The sequence below is a fragment of the Momordica charantia genome, assembly GCF_013281855.1.
Source record: "Momordica charantia cultivar OHB3-1 chromosome 10 unlocalized genomic scaffold, Mcharantia_2.0 BLBB01000010.1, whole genome shotgun sequence".
In the NCBI taxonomy this organism is placed as follows: domain Eukaryota; kingdom Viridiplantae; phylum Streptophyta; class Magnoliopsida; order Cucurbitales; family Cucurbitaceae; genus Momordica; species Momordica charantia.
In genome coordinates this window covers 1,715,730-1,743,349 of record NW_028275158.1, presented here as the reverse complement: position 1 = coordinate 1,743,349, position 27,620 = coordinate 1,715,730, and the positions used below count along the sequence as shown (strand labels likewise).

The following is a 27,620-nucleotide window of genomic DNA, read 5'->3' as shown; positions in this document are numbered from 1 at the left end:
CATGGTACTAGAAAGGTAGATAGGTATTGATAAGTTTGAAACCTCCCATATATATATATTTTTTAAATCTACTTGATGAGGATTGATTGCTCCTACAAACAATTAATCTTGACAAATTTGATCTGGAACATAATATATTGCATTGTTATAAAGAATATTTATATGCTAAATGGATCATTCATGATCAGTCTTGTTAGCTTGGTCTAATTTGAGCTTTCTAAATTATTACTTTTTTTAATGTAGATATCGATGGCAGTAATTGAATACTTTTAGGTTTTCTTTTTCTAAATACATAATATAATATTACGAATATGGGATTGTAATTTGAATATTTGATTTATAAAATAAGTTAACGATCACCTAACTAATTAAATTAAATAGGTTATTTTTATATATTTATATCACACGAGGAAAACTTTAACAATTTGTTTTTTATAACCACAGTTAAGGTAGAACCCTTAACCAAGCATGCAACTCTCTCGCTAGAAAACACATGTTTGGAACTCAATTTATACAGGCCAGAGACGAGATGAACACCTCTCACGAATCCAACAGAAGTTCAGCTATCAAACCTTACCTGGAAATACAGATGCCACAAGCTTAAAATTTGCCAAACATTAGATATGAAACACTGAGATGACAAGACAACATTTTATAAAGCTCTACTATAGTCATATCTCATAAAAGGTACACAAATTCTACAAAACTCAATTAAGCTCAACTCAAATTAAGTATTTACTTAAGTCTCAAAGTGTACGTGATTGAATACCACATCGATTGATCGCTTGATTTGACGCACATCTCAAATTACAGTCGATCGACCTTCACCTCTCCTGTATCAACATCCAAAATTAATTCGAAAGAAAAATAAAAGTAAAACCAAATAACTACGTCTTATACTAGGATTTAAACTATTACCCGACTGTGACATTTGGAAATGTCTTTCAAATTTCTCTTGATTTGAGTAGATGTTTACTTTGGTTTAATTAAATTGATAAAAAAAAAAGGCAAAAAAAACTAATTACAATGACAAAACCAACGGAAAAAAAAAAAAGAAAAAAGACATTTAATGGAAGTATATAAAGAAAGTTAATATTAAAGAATAAAAAGAAAAGTTAAAATTTGAGTGAAAATAGTCCAATGAGTGAGATGAGATGATTATGTTTTGAAACCTTATTCTTATCTTGAGAAATGCTTTATGTAGCATTAATTATACAAAGCAAATATCCATCATGGCACAGCTTTATTGAAGTCAAAATTTAAGAGAGAGAGAGGGATATTCAATATTCCATGTAAAGAAATTATGGAAATATTTTCTGTACTCCAAAACTAATATATGTGTAAATTCGAAAAAGATGGATTTTGGAATTTTTTGATTTAATTCAAAAATGAGAGTGCTCATTAATGGACTACTATAGTAGGCAACTGAATTTTCTTGAACACAAATTATGAAAAAGCTGCCTCCCATGTCTCATGTCCAGGGTGCTCATTTATGATTCTGCATGTGTTACTTTTTTTCTTTATGTTTAAATTTTTAAACAAAATAATATTTGTGGTTATTTTTCAGTTAGTTTATACTTTATAGTAAAATCAAAAGAACGTACAACTACAATGAAAATGAAATCCTCTAATTCATACTTATCATAAAAGTACTAAAGGGACCAACAAAAAAGGATAACTTAAACAGTAAGGCTATAATAAATATAATCTAAGGGCTAGAGAATAAGCAAAGTAATTACTAGTGCAGGACAAATTATTTGATAACTACTGTAGTTATTTTTATTTAATTTGTTAGGGGTGAGAATCATGGCCCTCCCACCTCAAAACATGTGTCTGGACCTCAAATTGATCGGGTCGAGGATAAGAAGGAGCTAGCTAATGTAACGCAAATATAACTCAACCAAGATTTGACTTGGGAGGAAGATTATGTTGACTCAAGATCTCTAATAGTTGCTAATCAGAACATAGCCCAGTCGGTTAAGACACGTGTATCCAATCACCAGGTTGAAATATTGATTCTTCATCCCCACATGCTGTACTAAAAAAATCTCTAACCGTTAAAAATGTCAATGCTATTGGTACAGGATCTCCTAACTAAGCAACAAAATATCCATTTAATGACATGTACTAATCCTGCCACTACAGATTGTCACTTTCCAATACTCTCCGTATAAAAGCGGAGTCCACATTCTCAAAGGTACCTACGTAATTTCTTGCACTTAGTTAAGCTTGATTTAACACTAACTCGAACTGGATGCTAACTTAAGTTTTGGAATATATGTGACTGAGCACCACACCAATACAAAGTTCTATTTGTTGGTGGCTCATTAGCCAATTCACCTCGAATGGTTCGATGACATGTCACCTGGCCAAAATCCAACATCAACCTAATCAATCTATCAATTAGCATACGAGGCTCATTTCCATTGTAGTAAGGGACTTTTTAAAAATTTTCATAAATGAAATTATTATTATTATTAATTTTTTTTAAGAGTATCAATGAAATTGTTAGTGTTTACCTCTTGACAAAAGTTTAATCTTGTTCGTCTTTACGTATGTCCCACCTTATACGAATTGATTTACTATTATCAAAACCAAATGGGTCATCAACTTAATTATCAAATATAAGACAATTTTAAATCTTGAGTTGTACAAAGCCTAACTCGGGATCACCGGCCTCTTTGATATTTTCATGATCATGATTCATGAATGCTCATTTGAAGGAAATGGAGCTAATAAATAAGAGGCAGCAGGTGTGTAAACTGTTTGAATATATGAATGAAGGGAAAAACAAGGAAGAAGAAAATGAAAGGGCATAATTTTCAAAAATAAATGGGCTAGGTAGCTGTGAGAGAATGGTGGGAAATTGAAATGACTTTCTTGGATCCTGTGAGAGACAGTGTGTACTGTTGCTCATATTCATCAATTTGATATGCAATATAAAGGAAACAAAGAATGATGAAAAGTAAGAGCAAAAGAAAAGGAAAGAAAAACAAAATCCAAGAAAACCAAAAGTATTTGGATATCAGACAAAGGTAGAATACTGAAGAAAAAGAGAGAGAGAAACAAAAATTTAAAGCAAGGGAGAGGAGAGAGAGAGAGAGAGAGAGAGAGGAGGAGGAAGATGAAGAAGAAGAAGTACCTGTAGTTATAGTTATAGTTCCTTCTTTCTTTCTCCTTCCTTGCTAATTCCTCCATGTCCACCAACCAAAACCCACTGAAGAGAAATCAATCATCATCATCATGAAACACCCTCTGCACACAGCACTTCCAAAAAGCACTTCTCTCGTTCATCAAAACCTTCATTTCCTTATATTTCCCTCTCTTCTCCTTCCCTTCTTCTCAGCAACCACATCAACTCATCAGTCCAGTACTCCCAAGCCATGAAACCTGCAGAAGATTATTGTAATTTCCTCATTTTCTTTATCGCCCTGGTTCTTCTGATCACCCCCTCTGCAATTGCAACAGCCCTACCACTCCAACTTCTCTCCCTGCTTTCCCTCAAATCCTACCTCAGAGATCCACTCTCCAGCTTCCATGACTGGAACCCCGCCCCCACCTTCTCCAAAGCCGATTTTCAAGACCCAATTTGGTGTTCATGGTCTGGAATCGAATGTCATCAGAATTCCGCTCAAATCACCTCCCTCGATTTGTCCTTCCGTAATCTCTCTGGCTCAATTCCCCCCGAAATCAGGTACTTGACGAGCTTAATCCACTTGAATTTGAGTGGAAACAGCTTCGTTGGCTCTTTCCCCACCGCCATTTTCCAGCTCACTCAGCTTCGAACTCTCGATATCAATCACAACAACTTCAGCTCCACGTTCCCGCCAGGGATTTCCAAGCTCAAGTTCTTGAACGTCTTCGATGCCTTCAGCAACAACTTCACCGGTCCACTACCGCAAGAACTTCCCCACCTTCGGTTCCTCGAGAGGCTCAACCTCGGCGGGAGCTATTTCAGTGGCGGCATTCCGGCGAGTTACGGGAGTCTTTCACGGTTGAAGTATTTGCATTTGGGTGGGAACGTTCTTGATGGGCCAATTCCAGGGCAACTAGCTTACTTGACGCAGCTTGAGAGAATGGAAATCGGTTATAACAGCTTCTCCGGTGGAATACCGTCGGAATTTCCATTGTTGTTAAATCTGAAATACTTGGATATTGCCGGAGCTAATCTCTCCGGAACTCTTCCTCAAGACATTGGGAACATGACGAAGCTACAAAGTCTGCTTCTCTTCAAGAATCGCATCACGGGACAAATTCCGGAAAGTTTAGGAAATATGGTAGCGCTTGAGCAGCTTGATTTGTCTGAGAATCAACTTACAGGAACGATTCCGTTGGATTTGTATAACCTGAAGGAATTGACAAGGTTGAGTTTGATGAGAAACAATCTCAGTGGGGAAATTCCACAAGCAGTTGGCGATCTTCCAAATCTTGTCAGTTTGCAATTATGGAACAACTCACTCACTGGCCCTCTCCCTCAAAATCTCGGCGAAAACGACAAGTTGCTGCAAGTCGACGTGTCGTCAAACATGCTTTCCGGTCCGGTTCCGCCAAATCTCTGCCATGGAAACAAGCTCTTCAAGCTTATTGCCTTCTCGAACAGACTAGAAGAAGAACTTCCCGCCTCTCTAATGAACTGCACCTCTCTGTCTCGCCTTCGAATCCAAAACAACCGCCTCAACGGCTCCATCCCTTACGGCTTCGGACTGTTACAGAATTTGACGTTCGCCGACTTGAGCAACAATAACTTTTCCGGCGCGATTCCGGCTGATTTTGGTAATGCAGTTAAGTTACAGTACTTAAACATTTCGCAGAACTCCTTCGGAACTTCCTTACCGGATAACATCTGGAATTCGACGAGCTTACAGATCTTCTCGGCGAGTTCTGCCAAAATCGTCGGCAACATCCCCGATTTCATCGGCTGTAGATCCATCTACAAGATCGAACTCGAGGATAACAACTTAAACAGCAGTATTCCATGGACAATTGGTCACTGCGAAAAGTTGCTCACTCTGAATTTAAGCCACAATTCCCTAACCGGCATTATTCCATGGGAGATTTCGACGCTTCCGTACATCACCGCCATTGATCTGTCACGTAATATTCTCACAGGTACGATTCCTTCAAACTTCCAAAACTGTAGCACAATCGAGAGTTTCAACGTGGCATACAACAACCTCACCGGTCCTATTCCATCGACCGGAACCATATTCCCCGGTTTACATCCATCCTCCTTCTCCGGCAACGACGGCCTCTGCGGCGCAATTCTATCGAAACCATGCGCCCCGGAAACGCTCACCGCGGGCGCGATAGAGGTACGGCAGCAGCACCAGCCGCGGCGGACGGCAGGTGCAATCGTGTGGATAATGGCGGCGGCATTCGGGATCGGACTGTTTATTCTGGTGGCCGGAACGCGGTGCTTTCAGGCGAACTACAGCCGTCGATTCGGCGGCGACCAAGAAATCGGACCGTGGAAACTGACCGCGTTCCAACGGTTGAACTTCACGGCGGAGGACGTACTGGAGTGCTTGTCAATGACGGATAAGATCCTGGGAATGGGGTCCACAGGGACAGTGTACAAAGCGGAGATGCCAGGTGGCGAGATCATAGCGGTGAAGAAGCTGTGGGGGAAACAGAAGGAGAACATCCGACGGCGGAGAGGGGTTCTGGCGGAAGTGGATGTACTGGGGAACGTGCGGCACCGGAACATAGTGAGATTGTTAGGCTGCTGCAGCAACAGGGAGTGTACAATGCTGCTCTACGAGTTCATGCCCAACGGTAATTTGGACGATTTACTGCACGGTAAAAACAAGGCTCAAAATTTGGGCGCCCATTGGATGACCCGGTACAAAATTGCTCTCGGGGTGGCCCAGGGGATCTGCTATCTTCACCACGACTGTGATCCAGTTATCGTGCACCGGGATCTCAAGCCCAGTAACATACTATTGGACGGTGAGATGGAGGCCAGAGTGGCCGATTTTGGGGTCGCCAAGCTGATCCAGACCGATGAGTCCATGTCGGTCATCGCTGGGTCCTACGGTTACATTGCACCAGGTTCGTACTGTGACGTCTGCCTCTTTTGTTTCCTCTCAAATTCTCTGAATTTTTCTTTTTTTTTTTTGTTTTCGGGTTTGATAGCGGTTTCTATTTTTAACAATTTTATTAGTAAGTTTCTTTATCCAACTCGAAAATATATTTGAATTTTTAGATTAATTAAAAAATAATAATTTATAAATATTTATAAAAATTATACGATCGAAAAAATTATTTAATAATGTTTCTGAACTTTATTGAAAAAAAAAGAAAAAAAAATAATTATGGGCCTTGTTTGTTTTCTTTTAACAGACTACCGGTGTTATTATTTTAATAATTAAACTTGTTTTTCCTTTAAAACAAATTTCATTAAAATTTAAAAAGTAATTTGAAAAATTCTCTCAAACAAACAAGCTTTAAATTCCTAGCGTCTTCTACTTTTGTAATATTTTTATAATACTAACAAAATTTCAAAAAGTAACTTAAAAAAAGCCAAATTTAACATAAACATCATGGTGTATATTAATTACTTTTTCTTTCTCTAATAATCCCAAATTTAACCCTTTTCTTTAGTTTTTAATTTAATGACATTGCACATGAACCTAGAAGTGCAACACTTTATCTTTTTTCAATATTGGAGATCCAAGAGAATATTACCCATCAAAAAGCAATGGCTGAGATTACACAGCAAACTTGTTACTGTGTATAGTTTCATATAGCTCAAAATGACACCCAATGGGTTTGGGACACCACAAAAACAATTCTCCTTTTGGCACATGCAATTTTTCCTTAACCCAATCCAGCACTATTCTACTTCAAGCTTCTTCTTTTTTTCCCCCCTTTTGTCCAAATTTGAAATCCTCTCTTCTTTCCATCTTCATTCACTGGACCCCACCTCCAATTTCCATCGGGAATCGTGTATTCCGATATTAACACAAGATCGAACACACAAGAAAGACAACAACAAAAGAAGAGGCCAGTCATTGCCTTCTTAGAATGTCTTTAACTTTTCATAATGCATGTAGGAAAAATAATCAAGATAGAGATTTAAACGCATGACCTCATACTTTGATATTGTTTAACCCAACAATTTGAGTTGATGAGTTAGGATAAATGTAATAATTTATAAGATATCTAACTATGAGGTCGTGTTTGCTTTTTGCAGAATATGCGTATACACTTCAAGTAGATGAAAAGAGTGACATTTATAGCTACGGAGTCGTATTGATGGAGATCTTGAGTGGTAAGAGATCTGTGGATTCAGAATTTGGGGATGGGAATAGCATTGTGGATTGGGTGAGATCCAAGATCAAGATCAAGGATGGAATCAGTCAAATTTTGGACAAAAATGCTGGGGCATCTTGTGCATCTGTTAGGGAAGAAATGATACAAATGCTTCGTATTTCTCTGCTCTGTACCAGTCGAAACCCCGCAGATCGACCATCGATGCGCGACGTCGTTTTGATGCTACAAGAGGCCAAACCAAAGAGAAAATTGCCTGAAAACAGCGATGGCTGTGGTGGGGGTGCCAATGGCCTTCTAGGCCAGAAGACGGTAGTTGAGTGTTAATATGATAGCTTTTAAGGGGGTTTTTTTTTGGTATTTTTCAATTGGTGGGGATTGGTATAGGAGAAGTTTTTTTTTTTTTTTTTCCCTCTCTTCTAATTTCAAATCTACTTTCCAATGGAATTTCTTAGTGTTCTTGTGAAACTTTCTAATGTACTTGCGACTCTGTTTCACTATTTTTGCCTTTTCGAGCACATGAATTGAAGGGTTGAATTGAAGGGTGTTTCTATATGATGGATGTTGTGCATAATATGCCAACCTTTAAAATCTTATAGGGGATTTGGACTGAACCATATAGCCACTCAATCTAAGATCGTTAAGTATAATTTTTTATTTTTGACAACTTAAGTATAACTCGATTGGTTAAGACACTTATCTCCGATCAAATGATCGTGAATCTAAATCTCCAACTCACATGTTGTACTATATATATATATATATATATATTTGTTTTAGAGTGATATTTATTTGCTTCTCTTCGTGTTTTTTTTTTTCAATTGTTTCTAAATTAAATACAATTTTTGTGAGAAAGAAAAAAATTTTCTTGAAGCACACATGAAAGGGATTTTTTAATTAGTACTTTATGCTACGTTGGAGACTCTCCTCTTCATAAATATTTTTTTTAGATTTCTATTAAACTATCCACTGGAGCAGATTAAGGCACGTGTATTCAACCATGAGGTTGAGAGTTTGAATCTCCATTTTCATAGAATCGTAATCATAACTTGTTGGTTGGAAACTTTGACAATTTTAATCTTAGATCTTATGCATAACATCTACCAACCATTTTATTAGTAGTTTTCTTTGTTTCATGTATGAAATATTAAAAATTCATAATATCAACATTTAAAACGATAAACTTATTTTCTAAAAAAATGTTAAACTTGCTAATGTGATTGCAAGCGATGGATTCATAATTATTTTTTATAATTTTTATTTTTTTTTTTGAGAAAAAATGGATTCATCATCATCATTATTATTATTGACAGATATCAAATTGTTTCCAAAAATTATGTAAACATTATCAAGCCGGGCATTAAGGTACCCCAGCCTGTCCGAAAACAGCCGTTGCAGCGGTAGTTACGGTGCCCTACGGAGCCAGGCCCATCTCGGTTCTGTTTCGCTATTGGCCCAACGGGTCTATAATCGAAGGCTCCTATGTGGGCCCATTTTACGGTACGAGTAATTTCAGACTTCATTTAATACAAATATTTGATTAAATAATAATATTTTAATAAATAATGAGTAACTAATCAATACATTTAGTCCGGCTTAATTTTTCAACAATTCTTCTTTGAATTTTGTAGTGTATATTATCTTTTTAAGGTTTAAAGTTTAGACTTTAGGACTTATAATATTATTTTTTAATTAAAATGATAAATTATCTTCGGTGGGTCTAGGTTTATTAAATAAAAATATATAAATAGAGTTTTATTAATTGGATTCTATTATGATAAATTTATAAATATTAGAACTTTTAGACATTTGTGGGTCTAATTGTGTTGTTATTATTTTGAAAAAATACAAATTAATAATCAATCTCATCAAATTCAATCATAAACTTAAACAAAGTGGTAAAATAAATACTTCCATTAGTGGTACAATATTTCCAATAGAACGTGACTCAATTAATGTTCAAATTCCTTCTATAATGTGGTGTGTGTTAGTTTTTTTTTTTGGTTGGTTGAAATTTTTAGTAGCTTAGTTTAAATTTTTATTTGAAGATATATTAACTCAATTTTATCCCTGTTTCAAAAAAAAAAAACTCAATTTTATCCGTTAAAGTTAATTTTAGGGTTTAGTTCGATGAAAAGAAATTAAAATGGAAAAATTCAAACTCAAGCCTTGACTAATTCTGCATTTTAAGTAAAAAAAGAGATTCTATTTTTTATTTTTTATTTTTTATTTTCATTTATAAGGATTCCGCGCGCCACCCGCACTCGCATTCTTCAGAAAGGACAGCAAAAGGGAAAGACAAGAACACAACACAGAGCTTCATCTTCCCGCCACAAAACTTCGTTCCCGTCCGATTACGCCTCTCCCATTTCCGCTTCTTCTCACTCCAAACTTTTCATGCTTCTTCTCCGCATACACTGATCCTTTGCCTCTCCGTTCCTCAAGGATTCGCGGAACCCCTAAAGGCCTGACCATGGCTGATTCCAGGGCTCTTCCTGCTCGCTGCGCAGTGGGGATCGTTAAGAGTATCCGCCTGGAGAACTTCATGTGTCACAGCAACTTGCATATTGAGTTTGGCGAGTGGGTTAATTTCATTACTGGTCAGAACGGAAGTAAGTCGACTACACTCTTCGTTTTCTGTTTTTTTCCATCGGAATTTATGTGAAGAAATGGACTTGAAGGAATCTGTAGCTGGAGGAGTTCTCCTGCTTGAGAGAGAGAGAGAGAGAGAGAGAGAGAGAGAGAGAGAGAGAGAGAGAGAGAGAAACTAGCCCATAATCTGGATTGAACCATTGCTATGGTTTTTCCATTTTCTAATGCTATTGCAATTTACACCATGAGTTTCATGCCAGCAAGTTTGATGTCAACAGGTGGCAAGAGTGCTATATTGACTGCTTTATGTGTGGCATTCGGCTGTCGAGCTAAAGGAACCCAAAGGGCATCAACGTTGAAGGATTTTATTAAAACTGGTTGCAGGTTTGTTAATTTGTGTTGCTTTCTATCATGTGGATAATTCAACCATTTGTTTGTTTTTTTATTTATATTTAAAAAATAATTGTAAGCGTTGGGGGCAATTTACAAGCACTTCGACTAATCTCATGGACGTCGCCTGCTATAACATTTAGTTGCCAAAAAATTCGTTAGGTTTTAATATCCTATATAAGCTGGTCACGTGTTTTAACTCATTTCTCCGAAAAACCTTTTACTTTCTTCTCGTGTCCCCTGGCTGGACTATTTGTTAAGCTGCATCTTGTTGAAATTACGCATTACCAGTAATGTAATATGGACATTCAGTTAATATTGTAGAGTGTGTGGTATTGTCGCTGCCAAGGCAATAAAAATATTTTTGAAAAAATAATTTGACTGGGCTCTTCCTTTATAGCATTCACCTAGAAGTTCTCACAATTTGTATTACATGTATAATATCCTTTTTGAGTTTCTAAATCGCACACAGTATTGGATCTTAACAGTCATGCTGTCATCCATGTTGAATTGAAAAATAATGGGGAGGATGCTTTTAAGCATGGAATATATGGTGACGTCATAATTATTGAGAGAAGGATTTCTGAATCCACCAGTGGTATTGTTTTGAAGGACTCTCAAGGTCAGAAACATCATCTTTTTATTTATATTTTGTTTGTCAAAAATATGTCACTGTTTCCTACTTTCCACTAGTAAGTTCATCCTTTTGCCCGCAAGCTCTACTTATCAATAACTGAATAAAGTTGGAAATGTGGAATATTCTGATCCATGTATCTAAATGCAAATACATTTTGTCCAAAATGCAATAGAATTATGACAGGTTTTGTTATTTAAGGGTATATTAGTCATATTTATTGAGTTTTTTAGATAAGTTAGTGAGTTTATCAGTGAGAAAGTGGTTATAAAGAGAGCGAGGGAGAAGAGGTTGAAGGCAACCATTTCTGTATTTAAATGAAATTTTTCTGAAGATTAGAAATGTTTATATGATAATAAAAAATAAATTTTTTTTTTGCATTCTGCAATATTTGGCGCATGACTCACACCTGAGTCCCGACTGGTTATTTTTAATTTTTACTTGTCAGTTTACTGGTATGATTCTGTTTTACTTTTGCACTGGGCTTTGGTATTGTCTTATGTCTAATTATCTAGAAATTTCAGTACTATATTTTTCAATAATATTCTTGTGAATCATATTTCAGAGTTGGATGTAGCATGTAATACAAAGCACAACTGCAGCATTGTATGATTTTATGGGATTGACTGCTACACTTTTTTTTATACGGTATCTCACAGGAAAAAAGGTTGCAGGTCGGAGGGATGAACTTCGAGAGCTAGTAGAACATTTTAATGTGAGTCATTACCTTGTATGCTGTAATCTGTTGGCTTTTATACTTACCGTTTTTTATATTTGGGTCACACAAGGTTCTCTAGTATTTTGTGAGATGTAACAAAGGCAAGGGATGTGCATGTTTACTCTTCTTCTTCCCATCAACCCCTGTCTTCACTTTTTGAACCCAAATGTAAGTTTTGCATTTAATTAATAAAACATAGCATTTTTCGTGATGCTTTGCAAGTTGGTGCTGTCTGCAAGTCTTTAATTGTATTGACTTGCTTGGGGTGTCCTGAACTTCTAAATAAGCTGAAGAACTCTTTTGAACTTAGTTACTGCATACTTCCGAACTGGTTTTGCAATACTTAAGTGACTTTTGTTAGTTACCAATTTATATACGGTACATCCTTGTAGCCTAGAACTCATAGGAGATATAAATGTTATGCATATTCAATCTCCGAGAGTGACAGAAGAGATCTGCTTTACCTTATGCAGATAGATGTTGAGAATCCATGTGTAATAATGAGTCAGGACAAAAGTAGAGAGTTCCTGCATTCTGGGAACGACAAAGACAAATTTAAGGTAATGCAAGCTGTTTTGTTCACATTCTGGTAGTGTTATGGTTGCTCTAATGATACTCTATTGCTCAGTTCTTTTTCAAGGCTACTCTTCTTCAGCAAGTTGATGATCTATTGAAAAACATTTTTGATCAATTGAGATCTTCGAATGCGCTTGTTGATGACTTGGAGTCTACCATACGACCTGTAGAGAAGGAACTAAATGAGCTGCAAGTAAAAATTAGAAACATGGAGCATGTAGAAGAAATCTCTCAACAGGTCCAACATTTAAAGAAAAAGCTTGCTTGGTCATGGGTATATGATGTAGACAAACAACTTCAAGAGCATAGTGCAAAAATAGGAAAGCTCAAAGATCGCGTTCCTATTTGTCGAGCAAAAATTGATCATCAAGTGGTGAGTAAATTAGTAATGAACTATGTTAGTTAAGCTATGCATCCCCTTGGCACACACTCGTGTTGAACTTAATATTATAAAGTTTTCTGATATAGTATTTCAACCTGTGTTATCTCTCCTCTTGGAGCTGTAGCGTATCCATTAGAATTTATCTATTTGTTTTCTTTCATATCAGGGACAGTTGGTACTTAATCTTTTGAACTTCTGAATGGTGCTGTAGGGTCTGGTGGAAAAGTTAAGAGAACGTCATATCGAGAAGAAGGCTCAAATTGCAAGCATGATGGAGAAAACTTCCGAAGTGAGAAGAATGAAGGATGAATTGCAAGAAACCCTTTCCTTGGTAAAATGACAGTTAGATTTCAATTCCAACTCCTAAACATGGGAGTTTGTAAAAGTAGTTAGCTGAAATTTTGATCTCATTTTATGCATATTGAAGTTGAATTCTTATCCTGGGGTTTCTTCTGTGTCTACTGTCTTTCAATTTGAGAAAAAAAAAATATTTTTTGCCCCTGAATCTATTTGTAATCGGACCCCTGTTAAACCATATTTTATTTTTCAAAAAAATTTCACAGAATCTACAACTTGGAAGCCTGTGATATTGAACATATGAACAATACTGTGATTATCAGTTCAGATATAAAATAATGAATATCAGTCATTATTTTCTCCGCTGTTTTATAGCCATTAGTTTTATTCCTTTTTCTTTTCAAAATTTAAGTGCATAGAATTTTCAGGCAGAGTAATCTCTATTCTTTCACGTTTCCCAATAAGTAATCTAATGCAAACAAAATTTCTAGGCAACAAGAGAGAATCACGGACTTGAAGAGGAGCATTGCCGCAAAATGAACTACATCCAAAAGATGGTTAAGCGTGCTAGGCTGCTTGAGCAACAAGTTCATGATATTCATGAGCAGCACATGAAAAATACACAGGTTTCCCTTTATCTTGGATTCATAATTACTTATGGAAGAGAGAGGGAGAGAGAGAAAGAGGGGTGTCTAGGCTGTCTTGATTGATTCTATATATTATGTATTTATTCATTTTTTTGTGTATACAACAATTTATATTGGTATTTCCGCTTGTATTTAACTTCCAAATATGTTCTTCTGCCTCAGCTATATTTGTACATATGTATCTGTGTGTGTCTGCGTATTTATGTACATATAATCAGTTTATATTGGTAGTTGCACTTATCACCTTCCAAAAATGTGCTTCTACCTTAGCTATATCTTCAAGTCATTGCTGCTCTCATACGCTTGAAACAAGGATCCATATATCCATGTCATTGTTCATTTGGCAATGAGTTGCCTCCTAATGCAGTTACTTTAAACTTGTTTGATATGGTCAAGGCTTTATCTATACCATTAACGTCAAATTATCTTTGAGATTGAATTATGACTCTCTATCTTATGTGATGTAAATAACTATACATCTCTGAACTTTTCACTGCTTTCCTTTTCAATTTCAACCCCCCACAATTGTTAATTACCTGTAGGCTGAAGAATCTGAAATTGAGGAAAAGTTGAAGGAACTCGAATTGGAGTCTGAAGCTGCTAAATCAACAGTAATGAGGTTATTTATTTTATTTGTTTCATAGGTCCCCTTTTTTAGAATAAAAATAAAAATTTGAGTCCATGAGGATAGATTGCACCGTATCTTATTGAATCACGTTACAGGTTGAAGGAGGAGGAGAATGCCTTATTGGATAGCCTACAAAGTGTGAGAAGTGAAATAAAAAGGATTGCTGAAGAGGTAAGGATCGAGAATCCTTCCATGGCAACCTACTGGATATTGCGTCGCAATTTTTTGTTCCATTGTGGAATACAAAAGAGTCTTATCTTTGGTTATCATGTTTTTGTCCCGAGGTATTTGTGATTGATACTGTGTGACTCTTTATATAATGAGGGGTCACTGCCTCTATGAACACATGTATGAGGATGAACTTATTGGATGCTAGAATGTTCTTTCACAAATCTTAATTGATCTTATAAACTCTTACAACTTGTTTACTTGCAAATGTTGATCGGTCTTGTTTCTTAATGGCATTATTAGGCTAAAACTTACGATTCTCCAAACTGAATTTATTTATTGGAAATATTCTTTTACATCATACAATCAATGAGTAGGTATTCTAGTTGAAAATGAGGCGTCTTTACCAAGAGGCTGAGATCTTTAAACTTGTTTCCAAAGGTCCCAAATATTTCAAAATTTTTTCTCTACTTGACTGTGGGATAGAAAATTATTGCTTTATAAGGTTCATAGCCATTTATAACAGCAAGCTCAGTTTGTTGAAAGTTTTATGTATTAGCCATATGAATTTTTTGCAATAGGTATCTTATCTGTCATAGCTCCTGTTTCTTTTGCCTCAAACTGTTATATTGTTTTTATCGCTTTGGTTTTGATTCTATTTGTTATTGACTCTAGCATCTTGTTTTCTAGTAAGTATATGCACTATTTATTTGTATTAGTGTTTTTGGACATAACCCTCTTAAAAATGCTAAACGAAGCAATGGATATTTCCATTTCTCTGCTGTTCCTGTGCTCTCTGTGTCAAAACATATCATCATTAAGTCATGATGCATCATTTTTCTATTACGTTTGTTAAATATGTACTTTTAAATGATGGTGGTTTTGCAGATTGAAGGTTATGAGAAAAGGCATTACGAATTTTCTCACTCTATTCGAGAGCTTCGGCGACATCAAACAAACAAGGTGAGAAATTAAATGGGTTATGATTTTAGATACCTGTCTAACTGGGGATTTTTTTCAATCGTAGTGTGTGCATGCTCGTATTTTTATTTGCTTATGTAGATTAAATACTTGCATGTATAGGCAGCATATATTCTCCAACTTGACCTATTGCCTCCAATGATGATAACAGGCATAACTTATGTTTTGGACAGGTCACAGCTTTCGGAGGTGATAGGGTCATTCAATTATTACGTGCAATTGAGAGACAACATCAAAGATTCAAGAAACCTCCCATTGGCCCAATTGGTTCCCATCTGGTCAGTAACAGAAATTAAAGTTCTTGGTAACTACTTTTTCCGTACACCATCACCTAGCTAATTTACTCTTAAAGAAAGAAAGGTTTTAAGGAAATGTTTTTCTAGGTGACATCCAGGAAGGATTTCTGGTTTGGTATCTTATAACTGTAATTGTGAGGGAAATTTCAGTTTCAAGAGATGGATTGAAGCCAGGGATCCATTGAAAACTTTACAATGTACTTGTAGACGTCTTCTTGTTTGAGGGAGTTGGGGCTTCTCCCTAAAGACAAATTATGAATCTCGAGGCCGCCCCATCCCCGCCCCCACCCACGAAAAAGGATTTTTACACTTGAACTTTTCCTTTCTGTTTTCATTTAATTTTTAAATTTTTTTTGAGGTATCATAATATATAATGGGCTTATGTAATAATTTTTTCATCTAGCTACAGGGTGCTGCTCTGTAACTGTTCTTTTGTCAACTTTCCATTTCTGTTATGGTCATGAGAATCTCCTTGGGACAATGGCAATTTTATTTTACTTTTTATTATTTTATTTTACTTTTTATTGTTTTCAAGTTTAATTATGTCAAATAGTATCACAGGATTATTGTCAATAGTTGATTTACTGTCTATTGGTGATGTGGCTTGTCACTTGTGTATGATCGATCATTGATGCTGGCCAAATAACTTTGGAACTTTGGATGAACATTAAAAGATAGATAGATGAAGTCCTATTGGCTATTCTTGTCAAGTTGATGTATTTTGATTTCATTTTTCTTGACATTTGAGTTTCTTCATTTAAAATATTGTATTTCTTATTGTCATAATCAAATGGACGAGCTTCTTTGCTAATCCATATGTGGTTCAAAATTGGTTTGTTACTGAGGTCCTTTGTCTCTGACACTATTTTCTGTAGAATTTGGTTAACGGTGATATGTGGGCTCCTGCTGTTGAAAATGCCATCGGGAGGTTGCTCAATGCTTTCATTGTGACTGATCATCGAGATTCTCTTCTTTTGAGAGGATGTGCAAATGAAGCTAATTATAAGCAACTCCCGATTATCATCTATGACTTTTCAAGACCATTGTAGGTGGATGACATTTTTTTCTTCTCTGCTTCCTCATGATCCTTCGTTTGAACATTAAATTTATCTTTTCCTGTGCTCTCACTTTTCCTTGTAGGTTAAATATTCCAGCTCACATGCTTCCTCAAACAGAGCACCCTACAACCCTTTCAGTCGTTCACTCTGAAAACCATACTGTCATCAATGTTTTGGTAGATAAGGTAATTTTCATGTTTCAGTGTTTTATTTTGATTATTTTTCTTTTTATACTACGGTCTTTGTTGCTTGCTCCTTTTTGCGCCCCAACAGGATGTTGTTAATTGACAAATGACGTGTTTTCTTCAATGACCTTGATTTTTGCTTTATAGGGTGATGCTGAGAGGCAAGTGCTCGTTAAAGATTATGATGTGGGTAAATCAGTCGCATTTGACCAACGGATCTCAAACCTCAAGGAGGTTTATACATTAGATGGATACAAAATGTAAGTTGAAATATTAAATCCTATTTTTTTCCTGCTTCTTCCATCATTAACACTTACGGCAGTGCATTTGAGAATGGCTGTGTGCTTACAAAATCATGAATTCTAACATAGCAGATTGGGAGTAGATAAAGCATAATAATTTTACAAGAGTGCAAAGTTCATTCATAATTCGTATGTGTTCTTACCAGAACTAATTTATTTGGATTTCAGGAACTTTGTGGACTTGAGCTTATTTTGTCTCTGTTTTGCAAGAATGCTTATACCTTGTGACTATAATAAATTGCTTTCTTCTTTTGGCTGAAATGGATTATTCTTCATTTTGTTATATATGGTATTTTTTCATTGGTTGATTCCAAAGTCCAATAGGACTGCTTCCTTGTAATTAATTATCAGAAAAACTTATCATCATTTCTTTATAGGTTTTCTCGTGGTTCTGTTCAGACAATTCTTCCCCCAGCTAGGAGACCTAGAAGTGGCAGACTATGTAGTTCTTTTGATGATCACATCAAAAGTCTTGAAAGAGATGTATTGAATGTAAAAGAAGAAACCGAGCGATGTAGGAAGAGGAAGAGAGCTGCAGAAGAACAACTCGGGGATCTTGACGAGAACCTAAGCAATGCAAAGGTGTTAAAGTTTACCAATACCAATAACACATTTATCTTTATAATCATTGTTGTTTATACGTTGGTCCTTGTTTATCCTGTTTGGTTACGGTTAGGTTGGGGTCTCACTGAGATTTGTTTATGAGATGGAGTAGCCAAAGTGCAATGACTTTCTACATTGTGGATTACGTCTATTGCTGCTTGATTACGTGTGTCTCGAATCCAAGTCTTTAAATTCACAATGAAAGGGAAAAAGTTAGCCAACAACGGCTATCTTTGGTTGACTGATTGATAAAAATAAGTTGTAAGAATAACTAAAACATAGCCAACCTTCCTCCTGTTGACAAGAAGATCAATTAAAAATTTCAATCCAAGTCATTACACTGATAAGATGATGGAAGATTTTCTTCGGGGGTAGATGAGAGTGCAGGCGTGCACATTATTTGTTGAGAGGTGGTTCTGGTAACTTATCCTATTTGTAAAAGACGCTTTGATGTTGGTAACCTTGGCTGAGTGATGTAGCTTATAAAGGCTTGTCTATTTATGACCGTTAAAAGCCTTATAGCCGTTGAGTATTTTCTAAGTTAGGTAGTTAGAGTTAGTTAGCTGGACTACTATTTAAAGATCTCCTTGTTCCCTAGTTAGGTAGACTTTTGTATCTCAAATTCTATTCCCATTGATTTACACCAAATTGGTATCAGAGCAATTACCCGAAACTAGGACCTGATGGCGGGAAGAAACAAGCGACTTCTGGCAAAGGACCCGCGGTGGTTCCTTCTCAACCTCTGTCTCCAAAATCTGCTATGAAGTGCTTGTTGCTGGTAAGAAGATTCGTTAGGGGAGGTTCGATCTAGTGTTCAGACAATTCATGGTCTGATGGAGAACCTTTCAAAACATATGGAGAATATTGCGATAGAGCAAGAACGGTTGCGGGAGGACCTTGGTAATCGCGGCAGACAGCTCGAACAAGAATGAGTTCGCCAACCACGAAATCGTTTGCGTTCCCCTGTTTTGATTCGAAACCCGAATGGACATGGTCGAAGACTTCAAGAAATCCAATTGCGAAATCAAGATTCGGACTCGTATGAAGAAGAAGATCTCTTCGTCCGGGGAAATCACCATGCTGACAGATTTGATGTTCACAACAGGGGAGGGGTGCAAACCGATTATAAGATGAAGATAGATCTCCCTACCTTCAATGGGAAGTTGGGAGTTGAGGCGTTCTTGGATTGGGTCAAGGACGTTGAGAACTTCTTTGATTACACCAACACACCGGAAGACAAAAAGGTCAGGCTAGTAGCATTTAAACTTCAGTCCGGTGCTTCGGCGTGGTGGGATCATCTTGAAGTCAACCGGAGGCGCTTGGGAAAACGCCTCATCCGGAGCTGGCCTCGTATGCTTCGATTGATGCGTGAGCGTTTTTTACCTGCCAACTTTGAGCAGCTCCTTTATCAACAATACCAACGTTGCCACCAAGGAACTAAATCCATTGCTGACTACGTCGAGGAGTTCCATCGTTTGGGGGCTCGCACAAATCTATCGGAGTCCGAAGATTACAAGATTGCTCGTTTCTTGGATGGGTTACGTGATGACATCCAAGATCAGATGGATACTCAACCAATTGGACTATTGACTGAGGCCATTTCCATCGCAACCAAGGTAGAAGAGAAAATTGAACGAAAGCGTGTTCGAACGACTCAACGTTGCCCGGCATGGGACAAGGCATCGGGTACTAAACTCTCTCCTTTCGAACCTTCTTCTTCCTCTAACACTATAGGTACTCCGCTTTCTTCTGGCCTAAAATCAGTAGACAGTACACCTAAGGCCACTATTCCTGGTTAGCTTGGTGTACCAAAAGTGTGGAAAGGTCCTACCACATATGCCTGCCCAAATTTGGGAAAGCGTTTCCGTTGTGGTCAACAAGGACATCTGTCCAATGAGTGTACCCAGCGTCGTACTTTGGCTATGGTGGATGAAGATGATTTAACCAATGAAGGTCTTGATCTTGATCTTCCCGTGGAAGAAGAAACTACCTATATAGAACCCGACTAAGATGATGTAGTTAATTGTGTAGTTCAAAGAATTCTTTTAGCACCTAAAGTAGAATCTCCTACTCAACGCCATGCTCTGTTCCGTACACGCTGCACTGTCAATGGCAAAATCTGTAACATAATAATTGACAGTGGCAGTAGAGAAAACATGGTGTCACAAAAGCTTGTTTTCGCCCTCAATCTTAAACTAAATACCCATCCTCAACCATATAAGGTTTCTTGGATTCGAAAAGGTGGCGAAACACCAATAAATTCAGTATGTACTGTGCCTTTAAGCATTGGAAACCACTACAGAGATCAAATTGTTTGTGACGTCTTAGACATGGATGCTTGTCATATCTTTCTTGGACGTCTGTGGCAATTTGATCTACAGGCTATACATAGGGAACGAGAAAACACATATGAATTTCATTGGATGGGTAGGAAGATTGTACTTTTACCATCCTCCTAGGATTCTAAACTACGAAAGGACCCCTCTACTTCAACTACACAATTGTTTACACTTATTAGTGGAAAAACTTTCTTGCAACGAGATGATCCACTAGTGGTGGTGTTGGTTAATAAGGGACCTACAGCCCACCCAGAGGTCCAACAATTACTATTTGAATTTTCATCCCTTACCAAAGATCCTTCGGGTCTACCACCTGTACGAGATATCCAGCATTGCATTGACCTTATTCCAGGGGCCTTTCTCCCACATCTGCCTCACTATTGTATGAGTCCGAAGGAGAACCAAATCTTACATGACCAAATTCAGGATCTCCTTCGTAAGGGGCATATTCAACCAAACCTTAGTCCTTGCGCTGTTCCCATTTTATTGGCCCCTAATAAGGATGGTTCTTGGAGGATGTGTGTGGACAGCCGTACTATTAACAAGATTACGATAAAATACCGTTTTCCCATCCCTCGATTATCTGATCTGTTAGATCAACTTAGTGAGGCTCAGGTATTTTCCAAGGTTGATCTTAAGAGCGGATATCATCAAATCAGAATCCGACCCGGAGACGAGTGGAAGACGACATTTAAAACCAATGAGGGACTTTTTGAATGGCTAGTTATGCCATTCGGCTTATCCAACACACCAAGTACATTCATGCGACTAATGAACCAGGTTTTACATCCTTTCCTTAATAATTTTATTGTTGTTTACTTTGATGATATACTTGTATATAGTAAGTCCGAATATGACCACTTACAGCACCTCTATGCCCTTTTCCAAACTCTAGAACGGAACCAGCTATATATAAACTTGGCTAAGTGTTCATTTTTATGACATCCAAAATAGCATTCTTAGGAAAACATCGTTAAATCAAGAAATTCCTCGGTTTATACTCCCCCTTACCAATTCCTAAATCTATTTGGGAAGACCTTTCAATGGACTTTATACTTGGTCTACCAAAAAATCAAAGAGGCCATGATTCCGTATTAGTTGTGGTAGACCGCTTTAGTAAAATGTCTCATTTCTTGCCATGTAAAAAGACTTCGGATGCTATCTACATAGCTAACTTGTTTTTTCGCGCAATTGTAAGATTACATGGCGTCCCTCGAACAATAGTTTCGGATAGAGATGTAAAATTAAGTCATTTCTGGAAAATGTTGCGGAAAAAGTTTGATACAGGTTTGAAGTTTAGCACCACTAGCCATCCACAAACCGACGGACAAACTGAGGTCACTAATCGAACATTGGGTAACCTAATACGCTGTCTAGGTGGCAACCGACCAAAGCAATGGGATCTTACGCTTGCACAAGCGAAATTTGCTTATAATCATATGAAGAACCAGTCCACAGGGAAGTCCCCTTTTGACATTGTGTATACAAGGCTCCCTAGACTGACGGTAGATCTTACTAATCTTCCATCTGCTGTGGATTTTAACAAGGAAGCTGAGCATATGGCCGAGAGGATCGTGGAACTACATCAGGAGGTGACTGAGAATTTACTTCAAGCTACAAGTTCCTACAAAAAAGCAGCAGATGCTTATAGGCGAGACAAACAATTTCGCCCAGGCGATCTTGTTATGGTCTACCTCAAAAAATCCAGATTCCTTAAAGGAACCTATCACAAGCTACATAATAAAAAGATTGGCCCCTTTGAAGTTCTTCAACAGTATGGTGACAAAGCTGAACGGGTCAATCTCCCGGATGATCCAAGGATTCACCTAGTCTTCAATGTTGTGGATATGTATGAGTATAAGGCAGCTGATGAGTTTGATTTAGCTAAATAAGCACTCGAGGATGAGTTTTTTTTTAAGAGAGGGGGAATTTGATGTAGCTTATAAAGGCTTGTCTATTTATGACCGTTAAAAGCCTTATAGCCGTTGAGTATTTTCTAAGTTAGGTAGTTAGAGTTAGTTAGCTGGACTACTATTTAAAGATCTCCTTGTTCCCTAGTTAGGTAGACTTTTGTATCTCAAATTCTATTCCCATTGGTTTACACCACTGAGGAAACAAACTTTTGGTAGAAAATGGAAGTGGAGATCCTTCTTGGTAGTAGGTCCTTCATAACATTCAATAATTAAAAGTAAAAATGGATTTCAAGACAATGGTGGATTGGGATCTTGTCTATGAGAAATTCTCATCGATAACATTGGAAAGTAGTTCCTTGCTATACCTAGACAATATTTTTTCTTGTAATTGCCCTTTACTAGACATTTCATCACCGTAATGAAATTATCTTTCTTTTCTTTTGAGATGCTTCATCCTCTTATCTTCTTGCATCCATTTTGTCGAAGTTTAATTTCTAATTAAGAACTTTTGTTCTTGAATTACAATTTATCAGTACTTTGAATATCTTGGTTCGATGTCTGTAGACTTTTCTTGAAATAATTATTCCTAATTGAATAAGTTACTTGAACCCTTTTATATTTTGGTAAATTTTCAATAAATTAGCCTTTTTTAGACTACGACTTTCAAGTTGAGAAGACTTTATGCCCTAAATTTAGCTCACAGATTCCAGATACAAATATACATAAAGTAATGGCCTTGGTGTTCTGCAGAGGGATACATTTTAAGCGCTCAAGTGTTATTGAGGGAAATGCTTTTTGGTTGAGTCCAGCCCCATCATTTTTTGTTAGTTGCCTTCATGGTGTTTTGCGGTTGGAGAAATTCTCTAGGGCTAAAATTTTATTGAGGTTATTTACAATAGATTTTGAAGAAAAGTTGGTCGTAGTAAGATTAAGATTGTTCAATAGATGCCTCTCTAGCTGAGTTCGAATCCATGCTGGGGATTTTAGTCTCATCTGTTTTTGTTAGTCATCGTCATGGTGCTTATCAGGAGATGTTTTTTGGTGCACAAGTTTTTGAGGGAAAATTCATTTATGATAGATTTGAGGGAGAAGTTGATTGTAGTAAGATTAGGAATGCTGAGAGAAACGAAAGTTAATCTGTTTGATATATCGTCGTTTCTTATCCAGAGAGAGACTCTCTCATTGAGAGCTTGTGATCTGGATTGAGGACTACTTTGCAATTCTCATTACAATTTTGAATCAGAAGCTTTTTTTGAGACAATCAGGTTATGAATGTTATCATCAGGATTCAAAAGATTTCAAACAATTGCAGGACCTTTGCTAAAATCACCATGATGGAAGACAGGGAAAGTATCTGATAGGAACCGAGCCAAACCCAAACCACACCACAAATAGTTACCAAGTTTTCTAATTTCTGCACCATTCTATTAGTGACACGAATTCAAATTCTATATTTCATTTTTTTCATGTCATCATCTGATTCTTTGTTATTATTATTATTATATTTTTAAAGAGGAAGTGTCGGAGTGCGGAACACTTTTTAATGTCCAAAAATTTGGAGCTGCAAGATTTACGGAAGTCGCAAGTTGCTGAAACTAATTCATTACCTTCATCAAATGTTGATGAGCTTCATCAAGAAATTTCTGTAAGATTGTTTATTGTGATATTTGTGTTTTATTAATATATGTGCAAGCAAATTTATGGTCACTCCTGTCTAAGGAATGTATTTAATAGTGTTTGTCTTTATGGAAATGATTACCAGAAAATCCAAGAGGAGATACAAGAGAATGAGATGCTACTGGAAAAGTTGAGAGTTAGAAAGAAAGAAGCGGAAGCAAAGACAAAAGATCTTAAAGTATCATTTGAGAATCTGTGTGGTACGGAGCATTGATTTTATTTTTAGCATTCAGATTCTTTATGAGTTTCTTTTTTTTTTTTTTTCACATTTACTGATCACTCTTCCCACTCCCCCCCACCCCCCAAAAAATAAAAATAAAATAAAATAGAGTCGGCAAAAGGAGAAGTTGATGCATTTGAAGAAGCTGAGAGAGAGATGTTGCAGATTGAACGAGATCTGCATTCTTCAGAAAAGGTTCCTCTTTATTCCTGCCCTGTGAATAGTTCACTGAAATTTTTTGCTGCTCCTTATCAGTTTATTAATGTTTTAAGAATTATAAATGTCACAGGAAAAGGATCATTATGAAGGTATTATGGCTAACAAGGTCCTTTCTGATATCAAAGAAGCAGAGAGACAATATGAGGAGCTTGAGCGCCACCGTAAGGTAATTATGATCATTTACTACAATGTATACAGTCTATTAGTCTATAGAATAGCATGCACAAATTTTTGTTCATGCCAATGACATGATGGCATCTCAATTGCAGGAGAGTTACAGTAAGGCTTCAATAATATGTCCTGAGAGTGAAATTGAGGCTTTAGGTGATTGGGATGGGAGCACACCTGAACAACTCAGTGCACATTTAACGAGGCTAAATCAGAGACTTAACAATGAGACCCGGCGGTGTTGACATTAATTTCTTTAATTATTAATTATTAATTATTAATAATTTTAAATTTGGTATAATGCGAAGCCTCAATCGTGATTGAAATATGCTAACTTTTTAATCTTTCCCAGATGTTCTGAATCTCTGGAAGACCTGAGAATGATGTATGAGAAAAAGGAACGTACAATCATAAGAAAACAACAGACTTACAGAACTTTTAGAGAGAAGTTGAATGTGAGTGGTACAGTTGAGCTTTTCCGCTCATATGACTCTTCATGGATGTTATAATTCTACATAAGAATGTTAAGTTTTGGGATTCTAGAAGTCTTGCAATCTTCTCTTCATTGTCGATTAGTTCCAAAACTTAGAATTAAATGCGTTTGCATCCCAGACACCCACTCTGTTTTAATGGATTGGTAACTGCATAAACTTTGATATTCTTGCATTCAGCTTCAGCTTTTTGATGATGGAGTTCTGAAGACCTTAATTTCATGCGAGTGTGAGGATTCTCTCCCTCATAAGTTTACTGGAATGGGGAGAGAGTGGAATCCAAGTGACATTTCTCATTAACATTTTTCTTAGGCATCTGAAACCAATGATATTGATATTTAATCTGTTTTTAAACAAATACGAGTATCTAGTTACCAAGGGTCAACTTGTATAGGGGCATTTAGGCATGTTATCTTACAACTAAACGCATTAGCTTTCAATTGAATAGTTGAAGTTTTTCTTTGTCATTGATTGCTTTACGTTCTGTAGGTCATGTGGTTGTAATTGTAAACTTCCATTATAAAAAGGGTCCGTCCTATTAAGACCATCATAAAGATTTCATTTGTAGTTCTAGTCACCTTTCTCAGCTGACGGTTAAAATGAGGCTTATAGTAGGTCTACAGGTAGCATAAATCTTTTTGCATTTCAATGTGAACTTTTTCCAGGAAACTTTTTTGATTTAAATAGAAGGATTTCAGAAAATGGAACTAGTAGCATTAGTAGTTAATACTTAATAGCGGAGTGCCAAACTGCATCATGTGCTGTTTAAGACAGGATGAAACGGCATTCATCTATAGATGCACTACATACCCTCCAAGAAAGCATTCATATTTCTAACGTACTCGCAAATTGAATTACAGGCTTGCCAGAAAGCTCTAGAGCTGCGGCGCAGAAAGTTTGAAAGGAATGCTAATCTTTTGAAGCGCCAATTGACTTGGCAGTATGAATTTCTTTTGTCTTCTCAGAGATTTTTTCAGTTTGTATTCTTTTGCCTTTTAGAGCTATGTTAGATTTTACTTGACTATGAAACATTTTTTCAGGTTTAATGGTCATTTAAGGAAAAAAGGGATCAGTGGACATATAAAAGTTAATTACGAGGAAAAGACCCTCTCAATTGAGGTAAGCCCACTTAATGAGTTCATGTATTGAAATAATATCTTTGCCACCAGTACCTGTTTAACTGGATTTTCTTTTTCCTTTTTTTCCCTTTTTAGAAACCTCATATTGATTTATGTTCTTGAATATTATGCATTTCCTCAACAGGTGAAGATGCCCCAAGATGCATCCAGCAGTTCTGTTCGTGATACCCGTGGACTTTCAGGTTTCTTCTGCTATAATTGACAGCATAATTTCCTCTATGGCTTGGTTTTTCTTTTTTTAACGTCTTAACTTGTAGTTTCTAAATGCTTTTCCTACTGATTGTCAATTCATTACATGCTGATTGTTAATACTTAATACTTGTAATGGTTTATGCCTCAACCTTTTTATTTGCCTCCCTCAACGTTGTTCTATGTGAAATATTTTCTCAAATGTCTATTGATCGATGTATTATAAAGCAAATGCACTGAAGAACGATAGTAATGAACTAATGGAATTGTACAATGTTAGGTGGAGAACGGTCATTCTCAACTCTATGCTTTACTTTAGCGTTACATGAAATGACAGAAGCCCCATTTCGCGCAATGGATGAGTTTGATGTGTTTATGGTGAGCTACTGTCTCATTTTTGGCTTTTGTATTCTAATTATATTTCTGATATGGATAGCCACAGAGAATGTTGTGTAAGATTTATATTTGTAAAGCAAAAGAGTTAGTCTTTTCACAAGCTTCCCTATAAGCAGGATGCAGTAAGTCGAAAGATCAGCTTAGACACTCTCGTGGATTTTGCATTGGCACAAGGCTCCCAATGGATATTTATTACCCCTCATGAAATCGGGTAATTACTGAGATGTTTAATCGTTGAGTTTCACTTGGTATATATATAGTTTTAATCTTTGTTCACAATACCAAGTTCATAGCTTCCCCTTGGGCAGCCTGGTTGGTAAGGATTTGGGGTTTCTTGGGCATACTGGCTTAGAAGTCTTAAGTTCGAACCTTCCAATAAACTTAATACTAAAAGTCTTTGATGTCTCCTACGTCCAGGCAAAACTCCGACTCCCAATTATAAAACAAAATACCAAGTTCATAGCTTTTCTTTTCTGTCCATAGGTTGAATAAAGTGTTAAATTTACTATACCTAAAGTATTGATCCATTTTACGGTTTGGTGCTTTAACTACAGCATGGTAAAACAAGGAGGACGAATCAAGAAGCAGCAAATGGCAGCTCCTCGATCATGATCTTCCTTCCGTATGTATTTTTGTGAGCTCAATGCCGTTCAAGGTTCAACCATCTTTGTATGTTACCCATCCTGCACCATCTTTTTAACTTATTCACCCTTCTGGAAATTTCAGCCAACTTGTATGTATTGCTTCTGAAAGTTACTTAGAATCATGAAACTGTAGAAAAGGGGAAAAGATTTAAATTAGAGCCGTTGATATCTGTAAGAAATAGAAATGGGAAATTTAGAGGTGAAAGGAAAAGTAATGCTTTCTTATATATGTTTGATGTACGGGAGCCCAGTATCTTTTAACAATGGTTATTCTTTTTCATTTATCAATGAAAAATCCGTCTCTTGTTAGTAAAATAGGAGAGTTTCAGCATTGTCGGAATATTTGGTTGTATATTTTTATTGTATATTTTCAATTGGATTTTTAAATGCCTCGATAGCAGAGTTAGTGAGAGGGTTTATTATTATTTATTATTTTTTCTTTTTTTTTTCCGAGTACGGTGGGATTTGAACTCATGATTTTTTAGTCAGAGATAGA

General features: G+C 36.6%; 2 protein-coding genes and 1 long non-coding RNA gene across 5 annotated transcripts; 2 read left to right on the top strand and 1 right to left on the bottom strand.

Annotated features, from left to right (window-relative positions):
* Positions 1-637: 637 nt before the first annotated feature.
* On the bottom strand, positions 638-3,283 carry LOC148208382 (uncharacterized). Its single transcript, XR_015788183.1, has 2 exons — positions 3,143-3,283; positions 638-833 (listed from the first exon to the last, which is right to left on the bottom strand). It is a non-coding gene; the product is annotated as an uncharacterized LOC148208382 (long non-coding RNA).
* Positions 2,477-7,827, top strand: PXY (Leucine-rich repeat protein kinase family protein). Its single transcript, XM_088118520.1, has 2 exons — positions 2,477-6,051; positions 7,196-7,827. Exons 1-2 carry the CDS (start codon positions 3,384-3,386, stop codon positions 7,597-7,599), a joined length of 3,072 nt encoding a protein of 1,023 aa, XP_087974646.1. The 5' UTR covers positions 2,477-3,383; the 3' UTR covers positions 7,600-7,827.
* Positions 7,828-9,537: 1,710 nt separating this feature from the next.
* Positions 9,538-27,439, top strand: LOC111011590 (structural maintenance of chromosomes protein 6B). Of its 3 annotated transcripts, none has more exons than XM_022285426.2 (28): positions 9,538-9,884; positions 10,143-10,248; positions 10,743-10,876; positions 11,548-11,603; positions 12,080-12,166; positions 12,235-12,555; positions 12,776-12,895; positions 13,353-13,487; positions 14,051-14,127; positions 14,232-14,307; positions 15,193-15,267; positions 15,459-15,563; positions 16,457-16,626; positions 16,722-16,824; positions 16,972-17,084; positions 17,504-17,708; positions 23,495-23,626; positions 23,744-23,858; positions 23,988-24,073; positions 24,168-24,263; positions 24,367-24,503; positions 24,618-24,720; positions 25,617-25,696; positions 25,797-25,875; positions 26,020-26,077; positions 26,365-26,462; positions 26,597-26,691; positions 27,035-27,439. In XM_022285426.2, exons 1-28 carry the CDS (start codon positions 9,746-9,748, stop codon positions 27,090-27,092), a joined length of 3,159 nt encoding a protein of 1,052 aa, XP_022141118.2. In that variant the 5' UTR covers positions 9,538-9,745; the 3' UTR covers positions 27,093-27,439. The 3 variants fall into 3 exon arrangements, with proteins under 3 accessions (XP_022141118.2, XP_087974645.1, XP_087974644.1); XM_088118519.1 differs by lacking the exon at positions 9,538-9,884 and adding an exon at positions 11,677-11,774 and having other exon boundaries at positions 10,727-10,876; XM_088118518.1 differs by lacking the exon at positions 9,538-9,884 and having other exon boundaries at positions 10,727-10,876; positions 11,454-11,603.
* Positions 27,440-27,620: the final 181 nt, after the last annotated feature.